Source organism: Peromyscus eremicus, chromosome 3 (assembly GCF_949786415.1).
Source record: "Peromyscus eremicus chromosome 3, PerEre_H2_v1, whole genome shotgun sequence".
Taxonomy (NCBI): domain Eukaryota; kingdom Metazoa; phylum Chordata; class Mammalia; order Rodentia; family Cricetidae; genus Peromyscus; species Peromyscus eremicus.
The window spans coordinates 97,376,605-97,391,352 of NC_081418.1; the positions used below are offsets into that span (position 1 = coordinate 97,376,605).

Below are 14,748 nucleotides of genomic sequence, written 5' to 3' on the forward strand. Positions count from 1 at the left end.
TCCTGCCCAGCCCTGTTGGCCTAGGGCATTGGGTTTCCCACAGTCACATTCTTCACTGCATAGCTCATGCGGAGACTCCCAGGCTGGGGCTGGCAGCCATGCCGTCTGTGGCCACACACTGTGTCCTAGGGCAAGCTGTGTACGGGATCCTATGGCTCCCTCTGGGGGGGACTGGGCGGCCTCCAACCCACTGCTGCCCGGCAGGAGGCCATGGATCCCTGGAGGAGCCTGAGGCAGTGAGAAGGAGGAACTGGGCCTCGGAGATGCTACACAGTGCCCCCAAATGTCCCTGGAGATAAAGCCAAGCCTTGTTGGGCCTACCCAGGGCTGACCTCCAAGGCCTTCAACTAAAAAGAGGTGGGCAGGTTCTGGGGAGACGTGCCTACAAAAGGGACCCCTACCTCATCCAGATGAGATAGAGACCTAGAAAAGGCTCAACAGCATGTCTGAGGTTCCTTCGGAGCCACACACCGCCCACCAGGAAGGTTGCTCCAGCCTCAAAAAGGAGCCCTGAGTAACCCATATCCTGGAAGACTCTATCAGCACCCATGTGGAGAGGTGGGAGGGAGAAAGCCAGGAAAGCTAGAGGTGGGCAGAAGAGCCATCGAAAGCTGAGACAGACGGCTGGGACAGTGCCTCAGATGCCACACCATGGCTGCTAGGGAGGAAGCAGCAAGGCCTCCAGGGCTTGTTGGGACCATCGGGGGAGACCCCAGGAATCTTGCCTGCATTGGCCAGGTCAGGCAGAGAGGTGTAGCCTAGCACTGGGGGGGCTGCCCTCTTCCTCCAGGGAAGACCACTCCCACCACAGGACAGGAGGCAGAGCAAGAAGAGCCTCGTACTGCTGAGAAGGGTACCTGGCACCCTACTAACAGGAACTAAATATTGCCCACACCTCTGTTCATGCAAATAGAGATCCCAGAGTGGCGAGTGCTGGAGCTGTTTCCCACCCCAGAGTCAATTACAGACTCGGGACTTTGGGAGGCAGTCATTGAACAGAAGAAAGTCTCTACGTTTACAACTCAAGAAACTGGCATTTCAGAACGGAGGTGGTGGCGCAGGCCTGTGGCCCCGGCACTTGGGAACCTTGGACAGGAGAGAACAGGAGTTCTAGGGCAGCCTGAGTCACACAGTGAGTTCTAGGCCAGGCTAAGCTATCGTGAGACTGACTAAGCAGACGGAAGAAACAAAGAAAACCCACACACATCTGGGAATTGCCCCCACAGACATCAGCATGTGCTTCAAGCCTGAACTGGGGAGCCAGGCTTGGCTCTTCCTGGAGAGCTGGCAGCTGAGCATCGGCCAGCACCACCCTCCCGTGACCCTCCAGGCCATCACCATCTTTACTCCCTCCTCATCACCAGCTTTGCAGGGACATCAGAATAACATGGAGACATGGGACAGAGTTTTCCTTGGTAGGCGTCTGAAGTCAGTTCAACCAAAACAAGTTCTCTTCAAAATGGGCTCCTAATAGAGCTTGCCTCCTGGGACTGGTCAGACAAAGCCATCTATAAACAGAGTAGGTAGCCACAGGTGCCTGGGGTGTGTCTCCTAGAACAGGACGTGAAGAACGTCCACAAGCAGCCAGGGAGTCCACGTCTTCACTACTGGGAGCCACTGAGGGTCTGTCACAGATGTGACACCCACCAAGGCACAACGTAGCAACAGGCCATCCAGAAGTGACATTGGCTATGGGCCAACAGAGGTTTATTTGCCAAAACAGGCCATGGGTCAGATTTGGCCTGTGGCCCACAGTATGTTGACCCTGCCCTATGAATGGGAGGCTATTGGTTTTTCTGTTCCTTATCTTCCCCACCCGACAGGTGAGAATATCAAGACAATCTGTCTCTTCCCTGAAGTTAAATGGTGGATTCTCTGACAAGACCGGAGTCTCTCTTCCAGAAGCCATCAGAGTTCAGAGCACCTCAACAAAGTGTTGGAGTGGCTACAGAAGGCTGAGTGCCAGCCTAGGGCCAGAAGAAGTCATACCCAGGACCCAGGGCACTGCCCTGGCTGCCACCACTTGTACTAACGCCCCACACAAGACAGCAGGCCAGACCAAGGCATGAAAGCCCTTTAAAAGAGGGAGTGGACCAGAGACCTCGCTTCCCAATCGGGTCTTAAGTAGAATAGCAGGCAAGGGTGCAACCCCATTTAATTTGCAGCTGGAACCAGGGTTTGGAATCAGCTGCTAAAGTCTTTACTAAAGGCTCTGCAGAACTATCGCTGGAGAGCCCCGCGGAGCTGGGAGGGCACCAGACAACCTGGAGAGTACGAGGTGCCACGTGTGGGCTGATTCAGGCCATTCAGGCCAAGTGTCCTCCCAAGTCTCCGTATCTGCACATGCGCCGTCTGCAGAGACATCCAGGGCAGATTCTTTCCCCTGGCAGCTGCCTCAAGAATTTCAACAAGTGTCTGTCCCACTTTGTCTGGAAGTGCCCTGATTCTTCATGCCTGGTTTCTTAGAATGACTGGTAATAATGTCCCAGGCCAGCTATAATTAAAATAATAATAATAATAATAATAATAATAATAATAATAATAATAATAATAATCAGGGATGGAGGATCATAGACCCTCAAGTATGATGTCATACTTGGGGGATTCAACTGTGCAGGCACATTCACTCAGGACCTCAACATCTTAAAACCCAGGTTGGAGCAAGACAGATCCAGGGCCCACACATGTAGGGGACATAATCAAACTGTCCTCTCTATCAGGAGAACGGGAAGGACAGGGAGATCTCTGTTTGAATGGAGTGCCAGCCCTCAAGCCCCAGACAGCACAATGCCAGGGAGGGAACAAGTATTTATTTCAGATGGTCAAGGGCCCGTAGTATCTGGGGCTCAATCGGTGGAATGCTTGCCTAGCATGCACAAAGCCCTGGGTTCAATCCTTTAACACACATCTGTAATTCCAGTATCGGGGAGGTGGGGAAGATCAGAAGTTCAAGGTTATCCTAGGCTACAGAGTGAGATCAAAACCAGTCTGGGAATACATGAAACCCTATCTCAAGAAAAGAACCTAGGGACGGATATACAGAATGGGCCGCTAATAAGTCAATCACTCCGAGCCGTGGACCACAGCTACCCAGGAGGTAAATCTCTGAAGGATGCCTTGCTCAGGGAGAACAGATCTGGGAACTGGCCTGTGGTACCAGGCACACAGCATGACTTCATCCAGGTCCAGAGACAGCCCCACCCTGGCCAAGCCATGTGGGACCTCATTTCTAGCCAGCTCAAGTCTTGAGTTATTTCACACTGGCCTTTCTTTGACCCCTTTCTCAGCTCTTGCAACTCACAACTGCCCTTCCCCGCCAGTGGCTCAGGGTGCTGACGCCTGTCTCTAAGGGTTCTCACTACTTGGGTCTCTGCTGGCCTACGGTAGGCTTCCCAGGTAGCAGCTTCCCTGGGTGGAGAGAGGGATTCATCACATCTGGCCACGCCAAGGAATTGACCGCCTGTCTGAAATGCACAGAGCAAGGATAACCAAGGATGTTAGCCAAGTGCCAGCCTCCTGACACTTCAAATCTTTTCTCCCTAGGGCCACCCTCAAAGAGCCCTGGGTGTAGCAGGAGTGACACTCTGCCTTAGTGAAAGAGAGGGTGAAAGTAGCAGTTTGTGATCTGCCCAAGAGTCAGAAAGTACCCGAGGAGAGGGAGGAAGACAACCGTGTACCCTAGGTAGGTTCTAGGACAGACGCAGACCTATTTCTTCTGCAGTAACATTCAGAGCTCAGAGAAGGATCTGTAGGGACAGTGACATCACTACCCCATAGCTGCATCACCCAGTATGACAGGAACTGCATTTCCTTACCCTGGTTACTTTCAAAAAGACTTTAAAGAGCCATGTGTGGATGGGGCTAGGTTCAGCACCTCAGCTGTCCCCAGCTGTAAGGTGGGTTAATGTCAGTATCCAGTCTTCCAGGATCAACTGGGGGATACAGAGCCACATTTAAACCTGTCTGCCTGATTTGTGGCACATGGTTAAAAAGATTTAGTAATTCTCTCGTGGTGACTTGGATGCCCTAGAGGAGGAGATAATGCCAGGGGCCTGAAACCAAAATTTAACCATCACACAAGCATCAGATCTACCAAAGGGCAGAACATATACAGGGAAAGAGACAGACAGACAGACAGAGACAGAGAGAGAGAGGCATCCAAATTCCCAAGGCTCTTGCAACTCCAAGGCTCACATGCCCCTTTAAACATGGAAGTCTTCCTCAGCTCTAGAAGGCACCAAGGACGCCAGCACTTGCTTTCAGGCCTGTTCCCTCCCTCCCTCCCTCCCTCCCAGCCCGTCTGCCTCTGCAGCTTAGGAAGCCTTGCCCCTCTAGCAAGGCCAAGTGCAGAGGCAGGCTTGGAAAAATCCTCGTGCCTGGAGGGCAGGCCTAGGGCAAGGGCGACAGAACAGATTCCGTGAGCTCATCCCCAGCAGCCGTCACCAGAGTTCCCAGAGAGGCTGGTGGCGTCAGGAGGGGGTGACTGGGTGGGAGCCCGGGCGGTGGTGGCTGTGGCAGCAGCAAGGGGTGTGGGGTAAGGAGGAGGCTGATGGAACTCGCTATAATAGCGGCTTTGTACTCCGATTCCCAGCTCCCTGGGAACGCCAGGAAGATTATGAAACCCGGTGTCTTTGGGAATGCCAGGATATTAGCTGGAAAAAGAATAATACGAAAATAAAATAATGCGCGGGATGGAGACAGCAGACGCTTAGCAGACTGAGCCAGGGCCTCCCGCTCTGAGGAGGGAGCCAGGCTTGGCCCCTGCTGCTGGTGCTAACGAGCAGACAGGGCCTGCCTTCCAAGGAGACGATTTCCAGAGGGTGCTGGCAGGCCAGGGGAGGGGTGGCAGGAGGCAAGGTATAACCAGGCCTAGTCCTGGGGCCCAGACATTCAAACCCCTCAGATTCCCAGGAGGTTCCCTTAACCCCACCCACAGACATTCCCTGGCTCTTTCAAGGTCTCTCTCTACAGCCTCCTCCTCCAAGCACCCTCCCCCTCAGCGTGGTCACTCTGGAATAACTATAGAACCAGCAAAGATATGGAAGGCAGCAGGGTTATTCTCAGTCACACATGAAAATCTCTCTTCCAGCCCTAAATCACAGAGGAGCTCCCCTGTGGACCATGCCTCCAGCATCAGATCCACTAAAGGGCAGAAGAAGCTGTCTTATCTTGCCCCCATCCATGACACTGGTCATACACCCAGTCTCTCTCAGAAAAGCATCTAGATGGTGTCTTCTGTCCTCCACACTCAGTGATGGCCCTGGAGGCGGCGGCGGCGGCGGCGGCGGCGGCGGCGGCAGCTTGTTACTTAGGACCTTGTTAGAGGTAGAGATTCCTGAGCCCCACCCGGACACTGACTCAGAGCCAGTATTGTAACAGGTCCTCCGCTGACTTCTCTGCTCATTAGCCTGCACAGTCACTGCTAATCCTTCCAGTGATGCTAAGATGTAGTCTCTTCCACGAGTGATGTAACAGAGTCCCAGAGGCGTGGGAGACAGAAGCAAGATCCAGAACACCCATGAAGCCTGTCACCCATCACACTTACAGCAGGTGCAGGGCAGGCATTAGCAGACACCAGGGACCAGCAGTGTGGCCTTGGTAACAGAACACCTGGCAATCTGTCCTGTGATATGGAGTGTGCATGAGTCCCAGGCCCTGGACTAAGACACCAGGCCAATAAGCTTACAGATGGAAGCCCGGTCCACCCTTTGACCAGGCTGGAAGCAGGTGAAGGTAACTGTAGGAAAGGAGTATGGTATGGGGGCATGTAGGATGTGATCATGTGTCTGCCCTGGGGCTGAGGGGATTCCATTTACTCAGCTACAAAGTGGTCCAGACAGTTACTATCAAAAAGGATAATCGCTCTGCCCAAAAACTGAACTCCTAAGGACACTGCAGAACTCTGGGGGATCTACCCTAGCAATCACAGACTTTCTCCCTCAGATTCTCTGGCAGTCATGCTCCCCAAGGATACAGAGGGCTTTCTGAGGCTTGTTCCTTCCATGTATCATGAACTAATCACAAATGAATCAAAATCCCATCAACCCTAACATATCTGTCAACTTGACATTGGACTTCAGCGGTTCGTTCCCCCATGACACGCTCTCCCACAAACAACAGACTAGTCAATGTCTCGCTTCTGGAAAATCTCATCACCACGGTGCCCTACTCCCCCAGTCTTTACACTGAGAATCTTGGGCCATGTCTTCTAGCTTTGCTTGACTTCTTCTCCAAGCCCCACCCTGCTCGAGCACCTGCCTTTATCCATGCATCTCTGGGCACTTCTGAGCATATGTCCCACCTGTCCCAGCTGACACTCAACCCCAACTCTTCCTGCTTCCCTGCCCTGGCCACCTGGCAGGCTGCCACCAGATCTGCTTCCCTCACACAGCTACACCGAATGTCAGACTAGCCAGAGCCAACAGTGAACTCAGCCACTCTGGGCTCACCCTGTGCCCGAGCCCTCTTGGCTCCCTTCCCATCTACACTGCTGAACCTTTGACACCCCTGGGTGTCCCTCTGCTATTCCAAATACCACCTTGGTCCCACAGCTCCTTCTCCATGTGGTAGCCTTAGCCCTGGATCTTCTGGTGGGAAATTATCTCTCTCAATTACTTCCCATAGCTACTTTACTCACGGTCCCCAACCCCTGCTCCAGCCAGAGCTCACCTCTGCTCAACAATGCTCTCAGCTCCCTGGTACCCACTGAGACGAGTCCTGGACCTGCCCTCCAGAACTCTCTGCTCACCACTATTTCCAGTTTATTTTCCTTTTCAGAAGCTTCTCTATCAAACCTAGCGGTGCTGCCCATCACAGAGCCCAAGTGTGGTCATCCAGAGCCTTCCACCCCTCTCCCCAGGCCCAGGGACTGGCGCAGGCACACAACCAGCTCAGGCCGTTTTCTCCTGGAGTTGAGGCACTCTGGGCTTTCCATATGAGAGGAAGGCAGCATGCCTTTGTCTAGCAAGGTGCTATGGCTGTTGGAACGTAGCATGCTTCTGCCACCAGCACATCATTGCTACCAAGGAGGAAACAAGCATGAGGTGAGGCTGAGACCGAGAGAAGAGTCCCAGGGACGCCCTGAAAACCTCAGTTTCCTGCCACCTACTAGCCAGCTCCTCTCCAGAGCATTCTCAGCTGAGTGAGACCCAAAGCCCATATGAGTGCAGTCTCTCTGTAGTGTTCACGTTGTTTTCTGAGACAATCTCTCACTAGAACCTGGATCTCGATGGTTAGGCTAAGCTGGATGGCCACAGAGCCCCAGGGATCCTCCTGCCTCTGCTTCCCTGATACTGGGAGTCCAAGCACATGCCGCCACACCCAGCTTTCTAGTGTGGAAGCTAGGGATCAAACTCTTACCCCCAGGCTTGCCCTGTGCCCACTGAGCCGTCTCCCCAGCCTCGAGTCTCTCCCTAATGAGAACGAATAGTCCCTTCAGTTCTCGCCTGGCCTTCCTCAGGCTCTTCCTCCCCTACTGTCAGCCTCAGCCACAGGACCATCCCCAGGCCCTGCCCAGTGCCCAACCCAGGCCAACACAGGACAAAGACAGCCACACACAGCCCTGCTTTACTTCCTGAAAGCCACGGATCTATCTCATTTGCTCCTGTCCTGGCTGACAACTGTTTAGTGGCCCAGAGCCCAGGATGACTCTGCTTCTCTCCCAGGCTTTGTCTAAGACTAGAAGGTTCCCTCTACAAGCCTGCTACAGGCTGCTACCTGGCCTTCAGAGGGTTTCCTCTCCTGTACTACCTGAGATGAAGGGCCCCTCTGACCAGCCTTTAGGGGACCACCACTGGCTCCCACCTCCTTCTCTGCTTCCATTCATCACATCTGGACTCACCCGATTAGACTTTCCCAGGCCTCACAGCTGCCTTGACCCACTGACATGCACATATGCATTGACACAGACAACCTTGTGCATAAAGGATGATGGGACCTGCTTTGCAGGTTCATGCCCCAGAGCACCCACCAAAAAAAAACGCATACATAGTACTGGCTGTGTTTCAGAAGTGGTGGTCTCATGCAGGCCTCTCACTCTGTCTCCACAAGTCTCTAGACGAGCAGAACAGAGAACGGCCCCAAATGTCCCTGCTCTGATTGCCACCAGCTCTTCCTGGGCCCAGATCTTGAGTCATTTGAACCAATATCAGTACTGCTAACTACAGAAGATGCCCCAGGGGGACGGTAGCCATCCAGGGTTTCCCTTTCTCAGGTTATGCCTCCCCCAAACCCTATCAAAGCCTCCACCCGGGGGAACTGGGTCCAGCCAAGGATATGCCAGGGTCCCCAGACCTCTCTGGCCACTCCCAGACTTCTGTTCCCATCCATGCCAGCCCATCTCTGCAGGAAGCTCTAGTCCTCTGGCTTTGCTGTCTGGTGAGCCACTCAGAGTCCCAGGCCACCTCCCTCTCTGCTCTCATCTTCACACTCAGAGAAGCAGTGGGTCCTCCAGTGTCGAGAAAGAAGCTGTCTTATTTAGGAAGACACCCAGAATGCTGCTCACTCTCCCCACACGCCACCCCACAGGGACCCAAGCCAGGATGGCTGGCCAATGTTCCATCTAAAAACCATGACCCTGGGGGCTCCATGCCTGTCCCACATCAGCCTTGGAAAGGCAAGCTGCACCCCACCCAAGCCCAGCCAGATGCAACCCAATGTACCAGGGCCCCCTCGAGGGCAAACACAGCTGCCGGCCCGGTCTTCTCCAGTGGCTCCATGCGGCGGCGCCAGCGCCGGCGGCGGAAGGCATCTGTCTTGCGGTACTCCAGGTGGAATTTCCAGCCAAAGAGTGAGGCGTACTCCCAGCCCTCGCCCTCAGCCTCTGCCTGCCTGTGCTGTGGGAGAGAGGAGGCAGCTATGAGGGAGAGACAGGGCAGGATTCCAAGGGGTAAGCCTGGAAGAGCCACCTGGAAGAAGGTGGCTTTGAGCAGCCTTGAGTAGGAAACCCAGGAGAGAAAGGAGACTCCTAGGCCACAGGGCAGCTGAGGAGGCCGGCAGGGAAGGCAGACAGCAGCAGAGCTAGACCCTGGGCTTTGGGCTGTTTATTTGAACTAGAGGTGGACTGCCCGAATCCAAGCTTTCTTTTCACTTCCTTTTTCTCCTTCACATCCCAGCTTCTAAACATAGAAATGGGTCTGCAGTTCAGAGGCTCTTGGGCAGAGCCTGCTTCCCAAGGTCAGGCTACTTCTCACCAGGATGTGTCCCTAGGCCAACTGCGAGGGGCCCCTGCCTCTCCTCTAAAGGGACCCTTTCCTGTAGGAAGCGTAGCCCCAGGCCCTGTGAGAGAGAGACACAGCATTGTTGTCAGACATCAACTCAGTCGGGACTCCAAGCAAGGCCCACACCTCTAACAACTGGATGTCTTCCATGGAGAGGAAGGATGTCAGCCTGGTTCACAGCAGCTTGTCCACCCAGGCATCCCTCTCTAGAGCCTCTGCTCAAAGGAGGGAAAGAAAGCTTCGTCCCCTAAAGACTTTCCCACTTAAAGAGTGGGAGAGGCCTGGTTCTGCTACGAAAACCCAAATGTGTTCTTAGGAATGAAGGACAGATGACAAGAAGATCCAGGGCAGGCAGGTCCTGAGGTTGGGCTGAACAGGAGCATTCCCAGACTCTGGGACAAGTGCATGTGCTCACGTGTGCTCACAAGGAAGTACTGTGGGCCTGTCCTGTGTTCCGTGGCATCCTTGGGTGAACACTGATGGCTCTTATCTAGCCCTTCACTAGCCAACACACTCACACTGTGGCCTATCAGCAGCAGCCAGAAGCGTAGCTCAGGAGTCAGCCCACCACTAGTAAGCCACCTCCCTGTGGAGACCTGTATTGCAGCATATCCTACCTGCCAATGGCAGATAGCTCAGAGGGTGTAGATTGCATCCCCTGCCTCCAGGTAAGGATTATCTGTGGGGTTCAAGGGCCCCTGCCCTCGAGTCTCCATATCACGGAGTCTCCCTCTAGGAAACAAAGCACAAAGTGCTTCCTTTGACATCCTTGAGCCTTCAGGGACTGTAGGTGAATGCTGCAGGTGAATTCTGAATTACTCAGACCTCCATATCTGTTCTATGTGGGGTGGAGGAGGCATCTGTAAGCACCAGGTATGATCTGTGGAGGCTGGTGTGATCTATAAGTTTCAAGTGTGGTCTGTGTTGGGGGGGGCGGGTGTCTGTGATCTGTGTGCAGAATGTGACCCATACTTTCAGTGTGATGTGTGATGTGCTAAATTGATCTGGGTGAGACCTGTCAGTGAATGCACTGGGTCTTGAAGTGTTTTAAATGAGAATGTCCCCCAGGCATTTGAATGCTTGGTCCCTAATTGATGGCACTGTTTGGGGAGGTTTAGGTGGTATAGCTTCGCTAGAGAAACTATGTCACTTGGGGTGGGCTTTGAATTTAAAATCCTCATATCACTTCCAGATTTCTCTCTCTGTTTACGTTTCAAGATGTGAGCTCTGGGCTTCTTGCTCCAACTGCCCTGCCTGCTGATTGCTGCTGTGCCTCCCAACCATGATGGACTCTAACCCTCCAGAACTATGAGCCCCAATCAACTCCTTTTCTGTAAATTGCCTTGGTCATAATGCTTCATCACAGCAACAGAAAAATAACTAACACAGGTCTTGTGTGTCTGTGCACACTGCACGCACACTCACACGTTTGTTAATGCACACAAGCCTGCCCTATGTCCACTGGCCCCCTCCGTTCGGAAGCCCCACTCCCCTCTGCGCCCCTTGGCTCACCCTCTTCAGTGCCTCCATCTGGCTGAGGTCCCTCCTGCGCAGTCGGACCCAGCGCCGACGTCTGTGAGTGTAATACATCTTCTCAGCGGGGACCCAGTGTTTTGGCTTTCGGTCCGGGGGGATGGTGATACTGTACTCCCAGCCTAGGGGGTGGGGGTAAAACCTGTAAATCATTGTTAGCAAATCCCCATCTCTCCTAAGCTATCTCTTTTTGTGGGGCATGCTCAGAACCTGAGCAGCTAAAACTCTGGGCCTAACTGGTGGCTTGAAGTGGAGGCATGTTCAGGAAGTTCCCCAGGTGAAGTCACCTAATACAAGCCAGACAGCTTCCTGGAGCCTTCAGCTGTCTCAAAGGCACACCTAGGAGCTGGCTGGGGTGGGACCCCAACTTCTGTGTGTTCCCACCTTGCTCATCGACAGCCCGATTGAGGTCTACGGACCATTCTTCATCTTCCCACTTCCAGCCCAGTGGACATTCAATATCATCCTTTGGAAGCACCTTCTCCCCGTTCTAGAGACACAATAGGCAAATGTGAGAAGATACAGACTAGGCACCCGCAGGATTCAAGGACACCATCCTTCTGGAGCACAGAGCAACTGGGTCAGCAAGAAGGCACAGGGGAGAAGACACACAGACTTCTAAGTCACAAGCTCTTCGTGGGACCAAATGTCCAGGACCCCCGAGAAAGCACACACTACCCGCCTGGAACACCCGCTTACCACATCAGTGTAATTATCACTCATATAGATCCACTGGCCTCCGGGGAGCCGGGTCTGGTTCTCAAAAACCTCCTCCACAAAGCTCAGATGACCAGCGTCAGCATCATGGAGCAGGCTATGGGGGAGGACAGTCAGAGGGTCACTGAGGACACCCCATCTTCTGCCTCCAGGAGAGCGTTATACCTCAGCCCACCTGCACTATCAACCTCACTACACACAGATAGAGGCGTTAGTGCAGAGAGGCCGGGACAGAGAGGGAAAAGGAGGCTTGGAACAGGTAAAGATGGTCACAGGCCAAAGAATGTGTCATCCAAGGGAAAAGGGGAAAAAGGGGACCAATAGGAGGCACCAAAGCTCAATGGATAGCACAAAGAAAATATCGTCAAGCTGTACATTAAAGATTTAACACTTGATTCTATAATATACTTCAAGCTTTTTTTAAAAAAAAAAAAAAAGGTTGCTGGATGTCACCCAGCTATGAAAAAGTGTAGAGAGTAGCTGAGGCAGCATGGAAGGATGCACGAACTGGGACCCTCCAGGGAGCAAGTGAGCTGCCTGGAACAGGAATGGTCACGTATGTGCAATGAGAGGACGTTGTCTGTGTATCATGGAGGACAAGGCACATGGCTGGGCACCAACTCCAAGGTATGCTTAATAATAAAGGACTCTGTCTATGTGTGTGAACATGTGTATGTACATGCACAGGGTGGGTGCAGGTTTAGGGGGTGCACACATGCTATGACATCCATGTGGAAGTCAGAGGACAATCTTGGGTGTCAGTCCTCACTTTCCATCTGCTTGAGACAAGGTCTCTTGGTTGTTTACTGCTGAGTATGCCAGGCCAGCTAGCCCGCGGGCCTCGAGGGACTCTCCTGTCTCTGTTCCCATCTCCTCATAGGAGCACTGGGCTTATAGACAGGCACTGCACTGGGCTTCATCATGGGTCCCAAGGAACCGAACACATCACTTGCGTGGCAAGTGCTTTTTCCACTGAGTGTCTCCCCAGCCACATGTAGCACCTGATTCCTGAGTGTTTGAGCTATTCCTGGTAGGTGCCAACCCCAGGAGGGTCCGAGCAGCAGTCTCTGTGACCAGCAAGGAGCAAGCAGGACTCACAGAGCTCAAGATTCCGGAGGAAGGGCTGGGGAGAAGGGGGAGCCATGGTTGGACATCCTGTCCTAGCCCTCTACCACCTTGGGTCTACCACTCACGTCTTCTCTGGACACACGAACCAGTCTCCTGCCCAGGCCCAGCCAGCTGAAGGGCGGAAGCTGTCCTTTGGTAGTTTGATCTTGCCTGTGATGTCAGAAAACTTGGGGTAGGTGAGGCCTGTTGTGCCCCAGTTCCCGACCAGCGCCAGCTTTGTCTGGTTCTCATACTGCAGACCAAACAAGGAAGAGAGGTAAGGGGTCACGCAACTCCAGGCTCCATGGGCCAGTAGGCGGGTAGGTACTCACCGTTTCAGCAAAGACAGAGAGTTTCCCCTCGGCAAACTGATTGAATTCTTTCTCATCCACAGAGAGCCCAAACCAGAGCTTGACTCGGATCTGCACAGGCATTCGGGCCCCAGGCGTACCCTCCATGGGATACTAGGATCAAAGAAATACAAACATTCACGTCCCTCAGGCTTGGGCACACCGGCTCAACATCCAGTCAGGTGCACCCTGTTGGGGGATTATACCAAATGTCATAAAAGTGGAATATATAACCAAAAAGTTTTTTCCGCAAGAGTCCTGTTCATCGAAGAAGACTGTAGCAGCCATGTAGGAGCTCTCTACAGATGGGGTCATGTCTGCAACAGCGTCTCTAATATCCCTTTCTCCTGCCATCTTCTTACTTCTATATAATGGAAATGGTTGAGATCTGCAGGGTCCAACAGGGCAGCCATAAGCCATTTGAAAAGCGGCTCATGGAACTAGGGAACTGCGGTTTTCATTTTATTTTGCATTAACTAATTTAAACATCTATACATGGCTGCTGTGCTGGACAGCACCATCCTAGAAACAGAAGAGCAGGGACCCAGCTCCAGAAGAGGAACAATTAAAACCACTTCATTTCAGTTTCAGTACTTCATGCTTTGGCTAGACGTGAACACTGCATCTAATGTCCCCACAATTTCAAGTGCTTATCAGCACGTTAACCACTCTTTTGCTGCTCAGCTGTTTTTTTTATCCCAAGGGCTTCAGAAGCTCTGCCAAATGGAATAACCACAACAACCCAACATTTAAAAACACATATATGTTCCCCACGATTACTTCACCATTTCACTGAAACCAAAGGTTAGATTCGGCCTTGGGGAGCAGAGTTCTTCTCTCTTAAAATGACACTCTGTCCCCTAGAGGAGACACCATGGTGAGAGATATCTCACTGAGTAAGAGCAGCAGGGAGTCTGGGTGGGTTCAGAAAAGGCTGAGAAGCTAGGGTGGGGGTTCCCAAGGTGATGGAGAAGGCCTGGACCCCTGGAGGTAGAGGCCAGGCCAGGAGAAGGCTTAGGAAGTGGCATAGACCATTGATGGTTGGCCGTCACCCATTCCTCAGCCCATCTCCTCTGTCGTTCCTTGGAGGAGTGTGGAGGCACCTCTTAACCCCACCAGTCACCAGGAACTCCCTGTGGTGCTCACTTCGGCTGTCCCCTCCCTCAGGGTAGCTAGCTCTCCTTTTCCCTCCAAGCCACCAGCCCTTGGGACATGGCAGGAATGCCTGCCTCCTCCCTTTCCTCCCCCACCTCGAGCTCCCCACCACCAACCTCCCCCAGACGGGCCAGCCTGCCCAACCTAAAATAGCAACAGCAAATAAAGAAATGTCTAGTTTGGGGCTCCTCTCCTCTGCTGGTGCTCACTTTTTCCAGCTTGGGTTTAAGTTAAGGAACACCAGTGTTTGCTTGGTCTCTGCCCGCTGCCAACATTTTTGTAGCGCTTGCTCAGGAGCTACTGGCAGGCTCATGAACTCAGTGGGAAGACTTCGAGAAACAATTCTATATCTTTTTTTTTCTCCTTTGCTTGGAATCAGGGAACATTTTCAGTTCACCTCCTAGAGGCTTCAGGTCCAAGAGGTCAGAACTGGAGGGAGAGGTGCTCCAGAGTCTACCAGGCCTGCCTACAGCCTGCCCACACTCACCACCCATTGCCCAGCCAGCCCATTCCCACACTGTCTCCCCTTCCACATTCCACATGCACATGGAGAGGGTCAGCCTAGGAGGGCAATCTGAGGCCAGAACTTGAGGTTAAAACCAAGAAGGTACCTCAGATGGTCCAGGAGTGGGTGGTAAGGTCATGATTCCTGACACACACACACACAC

At 53.0% G+C, this 14,748-nt stretch overlaps 1 protein-coding gene across 7 annotated transcripts in view; it reads right to left on the reverse strand.

Moving 5' to 3' along the window:
• Positions 1 to 14,748, reverse strand: part of Dysf (dysferlin) — a 201,702-nt gene that overhangs the window by 86,835 nt on the left and 100,119 nt on the right. For all 7 annotated transcript variants that reach the window (XM_059258091.1, XM_059258090.1, XM_059258087.1 and 4 more), the window contains 6 exons: positions 12,908 to 13,039; positions 12,662 to 12,828; positions 11,451 to 11,565; positions 11,136 to 11,241; positions 10,731 to 10,873; positions 8,661 to 8,834 (listed from right to left, as the gene is read on the reverse strand). In XM_059258091.1, the coding sequence (XP_059114074.1) occupies positions 8,661 to 8,834; positions 10,731 to 10,873; positions 11,136 to 11,241; positions 11,451 to 11,565; positions 12,662 to 12,828; positions 12,908 to 13,039 (837 nt within the window). The remainder of the gene's footprint in view (positions 1 to 8,660; positions 8,835 to 10,730; positions 10,874 to 11,135; positions 11,242 to 11,450; positions 11,566 to 12,661; positions 12,829 to 12,907; positions 13,040 to 14,748) is intronic.